The 13042-nt window shown below is 43.6% G+C and overlaps 1 protein-coding gene across 1 annotated transcript; it reads right to left on the bottom strand.

Annotated features, from left to right (window-relative positions):
* Slc10a1 (solute carrier family 10 member 1) lies at positions 1–12752 on the bottom strand. The gene is made up of 5 exons (XM_052185541.1): positions 12328–12752; positions 7016–7226; positions 4706–4884; positions 2888–3084; positions 1–510 (listed from the first exon to the last, which is right to left on the bottom strand). Exons 1-5 carry the CDS (start codon positions 12681–12683, stop codon positions 365–367), a joined length of 1089 nt encoding a protein of 362 aa, XP_052041501.1. The 5' UTR covers positions 12684–12752; the 3' UTR covers positions 1–364.
* Positions 12753–13042: the final 290 nt, after the last annotated feature.

The following is a 13042-nucleotide window of genomic DNA, read 5'->3' as shown; positions in this document are numbered from 1 at the left end:
TTAGAAATAGTTATATTAATGTTCATCAGATGCAGCTGTTTGTTTGATTCATCCATCATAGAGTTCATAGCCACTGAAAGATGTTTTTGGTTTCTTGAGACTGTCTTGCCGTGTACTTTAGATTGACCTTGAGTTTCTGAGGCTTGGTTTTATAGGCAGGAACCACCACTTTGCCTAGTTCTTGTTTATCTTTTAACAAATAGCAGATTTAATCAAGCAAATTGGGGATGGATGACGGTTCCTTAATAGATGCCCTTCTGTCTCAGTTCATGGCTTCATGGTTCTGATGGTTTGCTTAAAGTGCTAGACAAACAATCCGGCAACCTTGGTGTGCCTTTTCTTGTTGCTTCAAAGTTCTCACATTCTAATTTGCCATCTGACCAGAATTCAGACCATTAGGGGAAGGGCCAGGTTGTGTAGGAGGAATATTCCCATTGTGGGTACCTTTTTCCAGCGCTGCTGGAGTAGCATCTTCTGTTGCAGCAGCCTTGTAGGTAATTTTTGTTTGGTCTGTAAAGTTAAAAGAGAATGAGAGTAAAACTGGCTTGAATGAGGATGGTCCCTATGGGTTCATGGGCACATACTTGAATGCTTGGCTTTCACTTGGAGGAATTTTTTGAGAAGAATTAGGGTATGGCCTTGTTGAGGTATATCACTGGGGTGAGCTTTGAGGTTTCAAAAGCCTGCATGTAATGCCATTCCCAATTAGCCTTTAAGCTCATTTACTGCTCCAGTATCTTGCCTGTCTGCCTGCCAGTTGCCATGCTCCCTGTCATGATAATGAACCCTCTGAAGCCCCTAATAAACTTGGCTCACAGCAATAGAATAGTAGCCTATACAAACTTTCTTGGGGAAAAAGAAGTACCTAAGACAAACATAACTTAAATGCAAGAACTCTTGAGGGGTGTGCTCTGTATTTGTATCTACTATCTCATCTCTTTCAGGAAGGTTTGCTTTCCCTTGATCCCTAATGTGGTAGCACTAACAGATGCTTTCTGTGGTGTTTTCATCACTGTAGGTTTAAGTGAGTAATGGTGACTTAAATTCTGAAGGACCTAGAAGGCAGGAAGCTTTGAATGATCAGACCTCAAACTGCCCACTTCTACCTTTCTCAGTGTGAGTGTTCCCTCCCGCATGTGGAAGTGGTGAGGGACTTTGAAGGTCAGAGTCAGGGTCCTCCATGCCCTCCCACTACAGTAGAAGAAATGGGTCAAATAGTTTTCTCTCATTTTTGGTGCTGGGGTTTTCAACACTGGCTCTTTTAGGTCCTGAGGATTGAGATTCTAGATTGTCACATGGATTATTACAGGTCTTTCTGAAGTTGTAGTCCAACTTTATACCTGGACCCTAGTTGCCATCTCTTGTGCTATCTTTTGTACATGTTAACCGATGAGACTCAGCTACTTTTGAACAAAGCTTTTAGTGGTTCTGTAGAGTGGACAGCTCTTTGGCTTCTTGATAATCGCGAGGTGACAATTGCAAGGGTAACACTGGCATTTGCTAGTATAGTATGGTGGATTTTACCAAACAAAGTTTTGTATTTGTCTTGGGGTGCAGATCACAGTTCTTGGTCAGAAAAGAATCTCAGCCTTGGTTTTGAAAATAATTCAGTAGAAGGAATTGAGTTAAGAAATAGATGAGTTTTTGTTTAAAAGACACAAGGATTCTGGGTATGTAGCTCTGATTGAATGCTTTCTTAGCATAAGGTCCTGGGGTTGATTTCCAGTACTAAAAAGGCATGCTAGACATGGACGTACATGATGTTGAATTTGAGCACGTGGAGGTTGGAGAATCTCCAGTTTAAGGCTAGCCTGAGCTACATATAGAAAACAAAAGATCACAGGTAGTGTTTACTTCGTACAAAGGAGCTGTTCTTTGCTCAGTACCATAGAAAACCAAAATGGTTTATAAAGAGAACTCTACTCTGGGTGAGATGACTCAGCAGGTAAAGGTTCTTGCTGCTAAGCCTGAATGACCCAAGTTAGAAAAGTCCACATGGAAAGAGAATTGACTCCTTGGAGTTCTCTGACTAAATGGGTTTGTACACATAAAAACAAAAGTCCCTTTAAGAACTGAATTGGGGGGGGGCAGGGTGTATGAGTACTACTCTGCATGTCTTTGCGCTGCATGAAGTCTCTGGAGGCTGGAAGAGAGCATCCTTTAGGACTGGGGTTATTGGATTCTGAGCTACCATAAGGGTCCTGTGGAAGAGCAACCAGGTGTTCTTTACTGAGTCATTTGTCCAGCCCCCACAAGTGCCCTTAATGGTTGAACTGCTTCTCCAGTTCCTCAGAAGCACTGTGAGGGAGGGATTCTGGGCTTTTTTGAGAATTATGTTCTGTAGATAATGAATTTGCTCTGAACTTAAAGTATATAAAATAAAAATTTTAAAAGAAAAAAGTATTAATAATTTAAAGAACATTTAGTAATTAGTGCAAATCATGACAGTTAATCCAGAGATTGACTAGAGTGGAATCACGGTTTGGATTCTGTTGTATTAGGACTGTCTTGAGTTTTTCCTATGTGGACACTAGGGTACTACTAGGGCTTATAGATCTTATAGAAAGCTGAACACTAAAGAACACTGGAGCTTCTTGAAATTAACACCCTAGAGATCTTTTAGTTTCAAGGTAGTTCTTTTCTATTATATTGAAGCTTGTCTTACTTAGACAAAGTGGCCCCATTGTCAGTCCCTTGAGAAAACGCCAAACACCGTAACTTGGTTTTCTCAACTAAGAAGTATAGTGTTACTGATGAAAATGGCCTTCACTCTTCAAAGTTGCTTGCATACTTGTGTTATCTGGTTCCGGTCCCTACTGGGAAACTCTTGTTGGTAGCTCAGGTCCATTGTAGTGGCAGTACTCATGGGAGATGATTCAATACTCACCCTTCTGAGGCTTGATTTTCTCATAGCACCGGAAGATAATAATGAAGAGAAGTCCTTCTGCAAGCTGGAATATCATATAGAGGAGAGGAAAGAAGAAAAGTGGTCCGATGACTTCAGGGGGGAAGGTCACATTGAGGATAGTAGAACAGAGTTGAAGGTTTTGGAATCCTGTTTCCATGCTGATGGTGCGTCTGCAGCTGTGTGGGTAGGAATAAACAGTGCTCAACAAGACAGTGGGCAGCTCTTGGGCCTGTCCTTCCCCTTCTGATGCTTTAGGCCTGCAGCATCCAGCATAGGAAGATGGGATCCAATCCCAAAACAATAGTGACTAAACGGTACAGAAAGTTTATGCAGGCTGTGTGATAGTGACTAAAAGGTACAGAGTTTATAAAGGCTGTGTGAGTGCATGCATGTGTATGCACATGTATGTGCTTGTGCCTCTTTGCATGCATGCATATGCTTGGGACTATATGGCCTTGTATATACCAGGCATGTATTCTACCACTGAGCTACATTTATTTGGCCTCAAATATCCCTTTGAATAGTTTGGAAAATTTGTCTGCTTTTATAGAATTGCTAAGTTAAAAATTGAAAGTGACTGGCAGATATGTGAAACTGGATGCCAGTATCCTTTGTTAGCTTGTTAGTCTTGAAGTTACACTTTGAGCAGACAGTGGGAGATTGAAATGTTGCAGACTTCGTCCTGTGTCTCTTTGTAGATTATGTATCTTTAATTCTAGACTGGTCATTAAAACAAACGTTAGCCCCATTATGTATCTTTGAAACCTGCTCCTCTATTTTTGCTTTCCATTTTGTGTATTGAAGAGCAGGATGTTTTGATTGAATGAATATACATTTAACCCCGAGTGTGTTAAAGTACTTACTATATTTAGCTTGTTACAAAGGATTACTGTGAGGCCCTTGGTGCTATATGGCCATTGTGATCTGTAGCTCCCAGAACTAATAGAACTGTAGTACTATGGTTATGGGCAGCCTTTTGCCTGTGTAATACAAGCACAGTCATTTCATCATTATCAATAAGGTTGTAATAGTGGATTTTTTTGTTTTGGAAATGAGTTTCTCTTGTAGGGGCGAGATTCTGCTAATCAGCAGCTCTCAACTTATAGGGTCACTACCCTTTTTTGGGGGGGGTGGATGGACCCTTTCAGGGGTTGCCTAAGACCATTGGAAAACACAGATATTGACTACAGTTCATAGCAAAATTACAGTTATGAAGTAGTGACAAAAGTAATTTTATGGTGGGGTGACCATAATATAAGGAAGTGTATTACAGGGCCACAGCTTAGGAAGGTTGAGAACCATTGTATTAATGCTTATGTTCCCACCTAATTATTTAGGTTAACAGTAGGAAAGGCCTATGTTTCCACAGACCCGCAGGTTGAATGTTACTTTATGGTGGCTGTGTTTATGAGTTGGGTTGCATTATAGCTAAAGGCTTGAGCTTGGAGTACCACTTAGCAAAACTTTCATCTGATACTCTTTGTCAAGGATTCAAGCCTTGTTAGAAAAATAAGTGGGCAAGGAAAGAAAGTATTAGCATTGGCATTAAAGCTACCACAGTGCACCATCAAAGTCTCCGGTGCGCTTTTAACATCGGATTTTGCCTTTACCACCCTCCTATTCCTAAGCCCCAAATTCCCCAACCACTTCCTCAGTATTTCTCATTGTCTAAAGCCCTTGGTCAGTTGGTGTCTTTGAACATATCCAGGAAAATGCTCTGCCCATATCAAGGTTCCTTACTCTTACCAAAAAGACTTAAGAGACACCCTGAGGGCAATGGGACCTACAAGGACCTACCTTGGATTTAGTCGGAAGAGGGAAGAGAGAATGTAGCCCATCAGGAAGCCAGCGAAAGGCATCAGGGAGGAGGTAGCCAATAAATGTGGTGTCATGACGAACATGATGCTTTTGCCCACAGTGATGACAGACAGGACTGTGACAGCCACAGAGAGGGAGAAAGTGATGATCATGCCTCCCTGGACATGGGGACAGGAAGAGACTCTCAGTAGTCGGCTGGGAGTGGGCACAGAGGAATGGGGAGACATGATAGGAAATAGGAATGCTAAAAACCTATCATTTTGGATTTATTCGTAGCTAAAAAAATATTTGGCTAATACTTTAATAACTAAAACATCATCCAAGCACAGCCAGCTGCTTTTGACTTAGCTCCAGACTGTTGTGAAATTCTCAATGACATGTGTAGCTGTGAAGGGATGAGACTCTGATCCTATGAAACTGATGACATTTTCAGTCTGGATATACATTTGCAAAAGACTCCATATACATATTTTGGAGCTGGTTAGAACCAGTCACTTTCTCAGCAGGACAGCGGTTCTCGACTTGTGGGTAGCAACCCCCAAAGGGGTTGAGCAACCCTTGTCTCCTAAGACCATTGGGAAAATATGAATATTTACATTACAATTCATAGCAAAATTAGTTGAAGGAGCAATAAAAATAATTTGTTGGGGTTCACTGCAACATGAACCGAATTTAGGGGTGCCACATTAGGAAGGTTGAGAACCACTGTTTGAGGGTGAACTGGACTTCTGGAAATTGCCAAGTCATTTAAAGCAAAGCAGATCACAAAGTGGTTGGTTGAACCAGGTAGCCTGCTTTTTGACTCCAAATGATGTGCAACCCTAAAAAGTCAGCTTGCTTTTGTGACCTGGCAGCTAGATAAGAAAGTTCCAGAAATGTGTCATAGCTTACAAACTTAGCAAGTCTATCATGCCCCTCCCCCAGGTAAGGGCTGCAAGCATTAATTGGGGGTGATGGCATGATTTTAGAATAAAATTAACTTTCCAGTTGCATCTTCTACACACCACTGAGAACTTTTATTAGGTGGGTTCTGGGGAAATAACTGCTTAACATTTTCATCATGAGACATAAGGATTTAAGTTTTCAGAGTGGGCTTCCATGCTCTTTGAAATGACAAAAATGCATAAATATTGTCTTTGTTTTTCATCTTTGAACAAAGAAATAGCAAGAAAGAAAATCAGTTCTCACGTTACTTTGTAGTGATTATGCTTCGGTGTGGTTTTAGTGGTTTTTTTGTTTTTATTTATTCCTGTGTGGGATGTTTGATTGTTTTTTTTAAGACTGTCTTACTGTGTGGCCCTAGCTGGCCATCTTGAACTTGCTATGTAGAGGAGGCTGACAAGGGCTGAGCTCTTGGAGGAAAAATGGATACTAAGGCCAAGCAGTTACCTTTCTTTCCTTCACCCTGGTCATGAAATGCTGGGAGTGTTTATATTTCCTCTTAGTCTTTGCCCTGTTGCTTTTTCTCTTTGGCGTCTCTCCAGGCTTATGTAAATCCCAACCTTTGTGTCTGGCACAAGCCCCTCCAAGAAAGCCTGACCCTTCTTGTTTAAGGGTCTTAACTCTTAAAGCCTGCCAGACTTGTTTGCTATTGGATTTTATTTCTCTACTGTGCAACTTTATTTTTTTCAAATAACAGACTCAGAAGACAAGTGTATGGCAGAGACTTTTAAGCATCAAGGAGCATAAGTTTAATTTTATTTTAATTATATGAAGGTGTGAGTGAGTGAGTGAGTGTGTGTGTGTGTGTATATATACATACATATATATATATGTATGTATATATACACACACACACATATATATATATATGTATGTATATATATACACACACACACAATGTCTACTTTCCTGACCCTTAAAAAGTTACTTACTACAGAACAGACTTACTTTACATCTATAGTGAGGAAGGGAATCATGCTGTGGTTTGAATGAATGTTACCACCCACCTTCCTACATGTCCACATCTTAAAGGCAGATCCCTGTGTCATGCTGCTAGGAAGGACTTTGGCCTCAGGATGTAGAGCCTTAGGATAAGAAGGTTCTTAGGTCACTGGGGACACGATACTGAAAAGACATAGGGCTCCATCCAGTGCTATCCATTCTTCTGCTCTGTCTCAGGACTCCTGTACCCAACTCAACACATGGGCTGAACTTCCTTGCCAAACGGCCCAGCATTCAACTAGAAGCCCCAGGACAGCTAGCAGGCCTCCCTAAGTAGCCTGTGTGGTGCCAGTTACCTATGTGGTACTCAGTTACCATGCTCCATCAAGGGCCCTGAGTTCTTACCTTGACGATGTAGGGTACGTAGTGTGGCTTTTTGGACTTTAGGAGGATCCCTATGGTGCAAGGAATGAGAATCATGACTAGTGATATCATGATGCCTTTATAGGGCACCTTGTCCTTAAGATCGCCATCGTAGATTCCTTTGCTGTAGATGTACAAGAGGAGAGGCATCATGCCCAAGGCAGCGAAGCTGGAGCAGGTGGTCATCACGATGCTGAGTGGCAAATACCGGAAGAACAAAGGAAAAGCCAATTAGAGGATTGAGTTTCTTCTATGTTCCTGACACCATGCTTCATACCTTGTTATCTTGGGCAATAAACATACTGTTCTTTTTTTGGCTTATAAAAAAATCTGAATACTAGAAGAGTTTTGACTTATTCCAAATTGCACATAGTAAGTGGCTGATAGAAATGAGACACAAGCCTGTGCAACTCTGTTAAACCCCATATACATCATAGGAGAAGGTGCCATCTGACTCAAAGGGCATTTTCTTGATTGGTGTGGGAGGGCCCACCTCACTAGGGTGCCTGCCACTCCTGGGAAGCTGGTCCTGAATGCTGTAGGATAGCAGACTGAACAAGCCATGAGGAGGAAGCCAGTAAGCAGTGTTCCTCCATGGTCTCTGCTTCAGTTTCATCAGGTTCTTGTCTTCTTTCAGTGGTGGGCTGTGATATGGAAGGGCAAGCAAAATAAACCCTTTCCTCAAGTTGCTTTTGGACACACTATTATATCAGTATTAGAAATCCTAATTAAGACATGCAGAAAAAAATTTAACAAGATTCAATGTTATAAAAATGTAGTATACCAACAATGGTTGAAAGTGATAACTGCTAAGGGTTTATTATTAAAAAGTTTAGTGGTACAATTTAAAAGACTTTCTATAATAAAAGGCCTAAAACAACATTCTGTTATCACCTCATATATTGCAGTAGACACAGCAAGAGAATGTGTAGGAAAAGGAGAGAATAAACTGACTTTTTCTTTTGGTTAATGATTTGATAGAGGAGCTTTTTCTTTATAAATTAGTGTTATAAACATGAGCAGTCTAATTGGCATCAGATATGTTAGTAGATTTTTTAGAAAGATAGCATTTATGATCAAAATTATAAAATACTTAGAAATGAACTTGAAGGAAATACAAGGTCCTTACTGAAGAAAGACAAATCATAAAGTATGGAAGAAACCTAAGAGCTGTCTGTGTCATAGTCCTGGCACAGTGAGGAGACAAGAACAGTAGGTGAGGTGGTTTTGGGTGAGAAATATCTCCTATAGGATCGTGTAGTTGGACACTTGGTTCCCAGTTGGTGATGCTGTTAGGGAAGGCTTTAGACCCTTAGGGACAGATTGGGCGGGCGGAGGAAGAGTGCCATTGCCGGTGGCCTTTGATGTCTTGTAGCCTGACCCTACTTACTCCCTGTCTCTTTTTACTACTTTGTGTATGTGGATGAAATTTTGATCATCCAGCTTCCCATGCCTACCATCCTTGCCTTCCCTGCCTATCGCTATGTCTTCTCCATTATGGTGGATTTGATCCTTCTGGAAGTATAAGCTAAAATAAATAGTCTGAAACTTTGTGTGTAAGCACTGGCAGCTTCCAGAGGTCCTGGATTCAAATCTCAGCACCCACATGGCCACTCAGACACCCATGTGACAGCTTACAGCCATTTGTAACTGCAGTTCTGGGGGATCTGATGCAATCACAGGTACCTGGGCCTGCAGAGGTATCCATTCCCAACCTGCTGGCATCTGTGACTGTTGTGATCTTCAGTTTACCCTGAAGAGCCCTGATGGAGGGTGACCTCTAGGTTCCAGCCCCTGACATTGGAACCACCATAACACCGTGGACCTGGTGTCTAGTTATGGTGGGATGGATAACATGTTTGTGTTTCGATTTTTTTTTCCTTTCTACATATGTTGTTTTTGTTTTTGCTTTTTCAGACAGAATCTTACATGTAGTGCAGGGTGGCCTTGAACACATGATGCCTCTGCCTTCACTTTCCCAAGGCTGGTATTACATGTTTGTGCTGCTGGACCAGGCTTTATAAGTTATTTTGAGGACTCAAGCATTTTCCTACCTCAGCTTCCGGGTAGCAAGAGTGACAGGCATGCACCACTGTTCCCAGCCCCATGCTTAGGATTGAGTGCATTGCCTAAGCCCTGCTTTAGGGAATCTGTAAACTCAAGGAATAGAAAGATAAGAGGCTCTTGCTGAGGACACTGGGAGGTGACTATCCAGTCCCTGTGGTGAGGGGCGAATATGTTGGGATCCCAGTGGCTTTCTGTCGTAGTGGGGAACTTGTAGGGATCTTAGGGTGGTGTCCAGGTCTTTTGCTTTCCTAGCCACTGGCTCTGGGTTCTGCTGTGGGATTCGCAGGTTAAAAGGAGCCGGGGAATTTGAGGATGGCAAGAAGAGCCCAGGCTCTACCCCTATGATGCTTACTTCGGCTAGGCATTTTCTCTTGCCTAAGCATCTCTGAGGACGGAGCTGCCCTGCTTGTCTGCCTGGTGGTCTTGCCTCAGACTTAATCCATTTGGAAGACAGAATAATGATGAGAGAGGGTCGTGATCTGGCTCTGAACACAGTTTTTACTCAGATATTGGGAGATCTTTGGCAGATTTCTTGACTAATGTTTCCTAATGAGTAAGGTGGAGTAAGTCTCACCATTTCCTTCTACCTCCGGGATGCATTGAGCTTAAAGAGAGGCCTCAAAGTAGGCCTTGGAACGGTGTTTGACTCTTGGACACTGCTTGCTTTGCACAGCCTTTTAGATATACATGGATGACTTGATGGTGCTTGAAAATTTGGAGATTTCACCTAAAAATGGAGACTCAAGCTTCAAGAGCAAAAAGCTTGGGGCTGGAGAGATGGCTCAGATGCTCTTCCTGAGGACCTGGGTTCAGCTTATAGTACCAACATAGTATAGTGACTCACAACCAGCTATGACTCTAGTTTCAGAGGGATCCAGTGCTCTCTTCTGGTGTCTTTACATACATTCAGGCAAAGCACTCATACCTATAAATATATTTTAAAAAGGAAAAGCAGCTAGGCATGGTGGTACACGCCTTTAATCTCAGCACTTGGGAGGCAGAGTCAGGTGGATCTCTGAGTTCGAGGCCAGCCTGGTCTACAAAGTGAGTCCAGGACACAGCCAGGGCTCTGTTACACAGAGAGACCTTGTCTCAAAAAACCAAAGCCAAAATCAACCAAACCAACAACAAAACAAAGCAAAAAGCAGGAAGTCGTGATGACAGTGGGTTCTTCTCTGTCTACTCAGAGAGGCCAGTGCCTTGAGGCTGGCAGACAGCTTCCATTCACTCTGTCAATGAACAGGATAGCTCTCAAGATCTCTGTAGAGGTACCTGCTCTAACGCCAGCCAGCCAGCCCCTGGTCAAAGGTGTTGAGCCCTAAGACTTTCCTCATCTGTGAGTGTGGTCAGTTATGGCACTCCTGTGTGTACCCATCCACGTCAGCCCCCAAGACAAGGACCAGTGCAGGAGGATGTATACAGTGGACAACAAGAGTATTAGAATAAAATTGGACTTTGTTGGGGGAGGGGCTAGAGAAAAGGCTCAGTGGTTAAGAATACTAGCTGCTCTTCCAGATGAGTTTGATTCCTAGCGCCCACAGAGCCTCTCACAACTATCTGTAACTCTAGTTCTAGGGGAATCCAGTGCCCTCCTCTGTCTCCCTTGGGTACTAGGCACACATGTAGGGCACAGAGACATACATGCAGACAAAATACCCATCCACATAAAAAAGTAAGTTTAAAGTTTGACTTTGTTGAAAAGAATGTTTAGTGAAGGTTCTTAGCATTGCTGTCATTGCTATACTCATGCATGTAACTTTTTAAGGCACCTGGGATTCGGAGTCTGTCAGGACATGAGGATAATATTCAGTTTCAGCCAGTGGGAAACTGGCTAATGATTAGTGGTTAATGTGTGTGAGAATGACAGGTTTGCTTAGGAGGAAGAGACTTCCAGCAGAAGGTGGCTACACCAACACCTTTGATAGAGTCTGGAATTTAAAACCAGACTGAGCGTAGCACAAAGCGCTGTTCTTGATTTTACTACAAGCTGGGTATAGTGGGAGGCCTCCTAGTGGGACCGATTTGAGAGGGACCTCATTTAGCAGAGCCACCAGTTGATGAGAGACTTGGTTAGACCTAACTCACCCACTGTCCTTCACATGGTCACATCTGCTCCCAGAGAGACACAGATCCCCACAGTGTCCCCTTTCTGACTAATGCAACTATGTATTCCTTCTGCACTGGAGCTGAGGTTTAACCTGGACATATCGGGACATATAAGGTATGACAAACCTTGCTTACAGGACAGCATGACTAATGCGTTGCCCCTCTTTCCAATCACCCTCCTGCTTTGCCTCACCAGATGAGGCTTCTTGGTTAGTTTTCTTTGTAAAGTTTAGTCACAGGTAAGGTGCTCAATGGAGCCCAGTTGATAGGCTTTGGGTTCCCTTCTTCACTTGACACTGACCATCCCCACTGAGAGCAGGCCCAGAGGAGACTGCCTTAAACCTGAGGCTTTGTTTCTGCAGTGAGTTCAGCCACGGTATGCACTGCCCGAGCAGGCTGAGAGGGCCTCCTCTCCTAGATGTTCACTGCCACAGTCAGCTGTGTGAAGGCCAGATATCCTACCAAGCCTCAGGAGTCTGGCTCTTCGGGAGTGAGACCCCACAGGTTCCTGCCTTCTCCCTGCTTGTTAGACTGAGTGGAGCCCAGCCTAACCTGGGCAGTCGCTGGGACCTCAGTTCTACATGAGGTTTCTTTGGATGGCAATCTTACCACATCTGACAACTAGGTGAAGGGTCTTAGCAGATACCTTGGATGCCCAGATACTGGGGAAGAGCCTTTGGAGCCTCTTCTCTGCAGGAAATTTAAGATGTTCATTTGGTTCCAAGTCACCTTGGCCTTCCTGGAATGTTCCAGACCCATTATGTCCCTTCTGGATTTTCAGCCTCAGAGCTGACACCCTGCCAGTCAGGTGGCTGCAGTTCTGAGGGAATCTTTCGTTGAAGTTGAAATCTATTCTCCTTTACAGTGATTCTGTAGAGACTTCTGGGAGTTCAGAGGTGTCTAACAAACCTATGGACCAGCTTAGTGTTTTTTTTTTTTTTAACCTGGGATTTAAACCAAAGAGACTCCAGAGCCTGCCCCAACTTAGCTTAAGTCTTTGACAACACCAACCTTGATCCAGCTCCTATGTCCCCCTCTCCTGGCTCCAGCCTAGATCTCTAGATCATGACATCTACACAGCAACCAATCCCACACCGCTCCCTCCTAACCCTTGGTCTTACCTGAGGTTCATGTCCCCCTTCACCGCCAGGGTGAAGAGGTTAGACAAGTTCCCCCCAGGAGAGCAGCCACAGATGAGAATGGCCAGAGCTTCAATGTCGCGCAGATGAAAGAGCTTGCCCAGAAGAAAAGCACTGAGGGGCATGATGCCATACTGGGATACCATGGCAATGATCACCCCTTTGGGCTTCCAGAAGTGAGCCTTGATCTTGCTGAACTCCATGGTGCAGCCCAGCGAGAGCATGACAAATAGCAACATAAGTACCATGATGATGCTAAGTGCCTTGTCTGTGGCCCGGTGGCCAAAGCCAGGAGGCAGGGAGAAATTGAAGGGGGCTGATACATTGTGCACCTCCATCCTCCAGCACAGCAAACAGCACCTCGTTCTCTGCTGCTGCTTTTCCTTGCCCAGTGCTTGCTGGATGTTTTCTTCAGTCTACTTTCAGGACAGAGTTTCTGGACAAAATGTAGCTATGGGCAAATAAAAGATGATGCAACCAGCAGAACCACGGCTGTGGTTATAAGACAGCCCATAAGCTTATCTCTCCGGATTCCCTACCTTGCTCAAGTTTCCTGACCTCTGTGCCTGCTGGGTGGCACTCGTACCCAGCACAGGGTTGATTCTTTCCCGTGCTGAGCTTGCTTTTCTAGTGTCTCTGAGACCCACCTGGGACCTGCACCAAAGCAGGTCTACCTTTCCCTTTAGTTCCTGCTTCT

Source organism: Apodemus sylvaticus, chromosome 6 (assembly GCF_947179515.1).
Source record: "Apodemus sylvaticus chromosome 6, mApoSyl1.1, whole genome shotgun sequence".
Lineage (NCBI taxonomy): Eukaryota > Metazoa > Chordata > Mammalia > Rodentia > Muridae > Apodemus > Apodemus sylvaticus.
This window is presented reverse-complemented; position numbering and strand designations above follow the sequence as displayed.

Excerpts from the sequence above, each read along its gene's own strand:
- Slc10a1 (XM_052185541.1), bottom strand. The coding sequence starts at position 12,683 with ATGGAGGTGCACAATGTATCAGCCCCCTTCAATTTCTCCCTGCCTCCT. Across the intron at positions 3,085-4,705 it reads CTCTTCCGACTAAATCCAAG|CTGCAGACGCACCATCAGCA; the intron begins GTAGGTCCTTGT and ends CTACCCACACAG. Across the intron at positions 511-2,887 it reads GAAAATCAAGCCTCAGAAGG|ACCAAACAAAAATTACCTAC; the intron begins GTGAGTATTGAA and ends TTAACTTTACAG.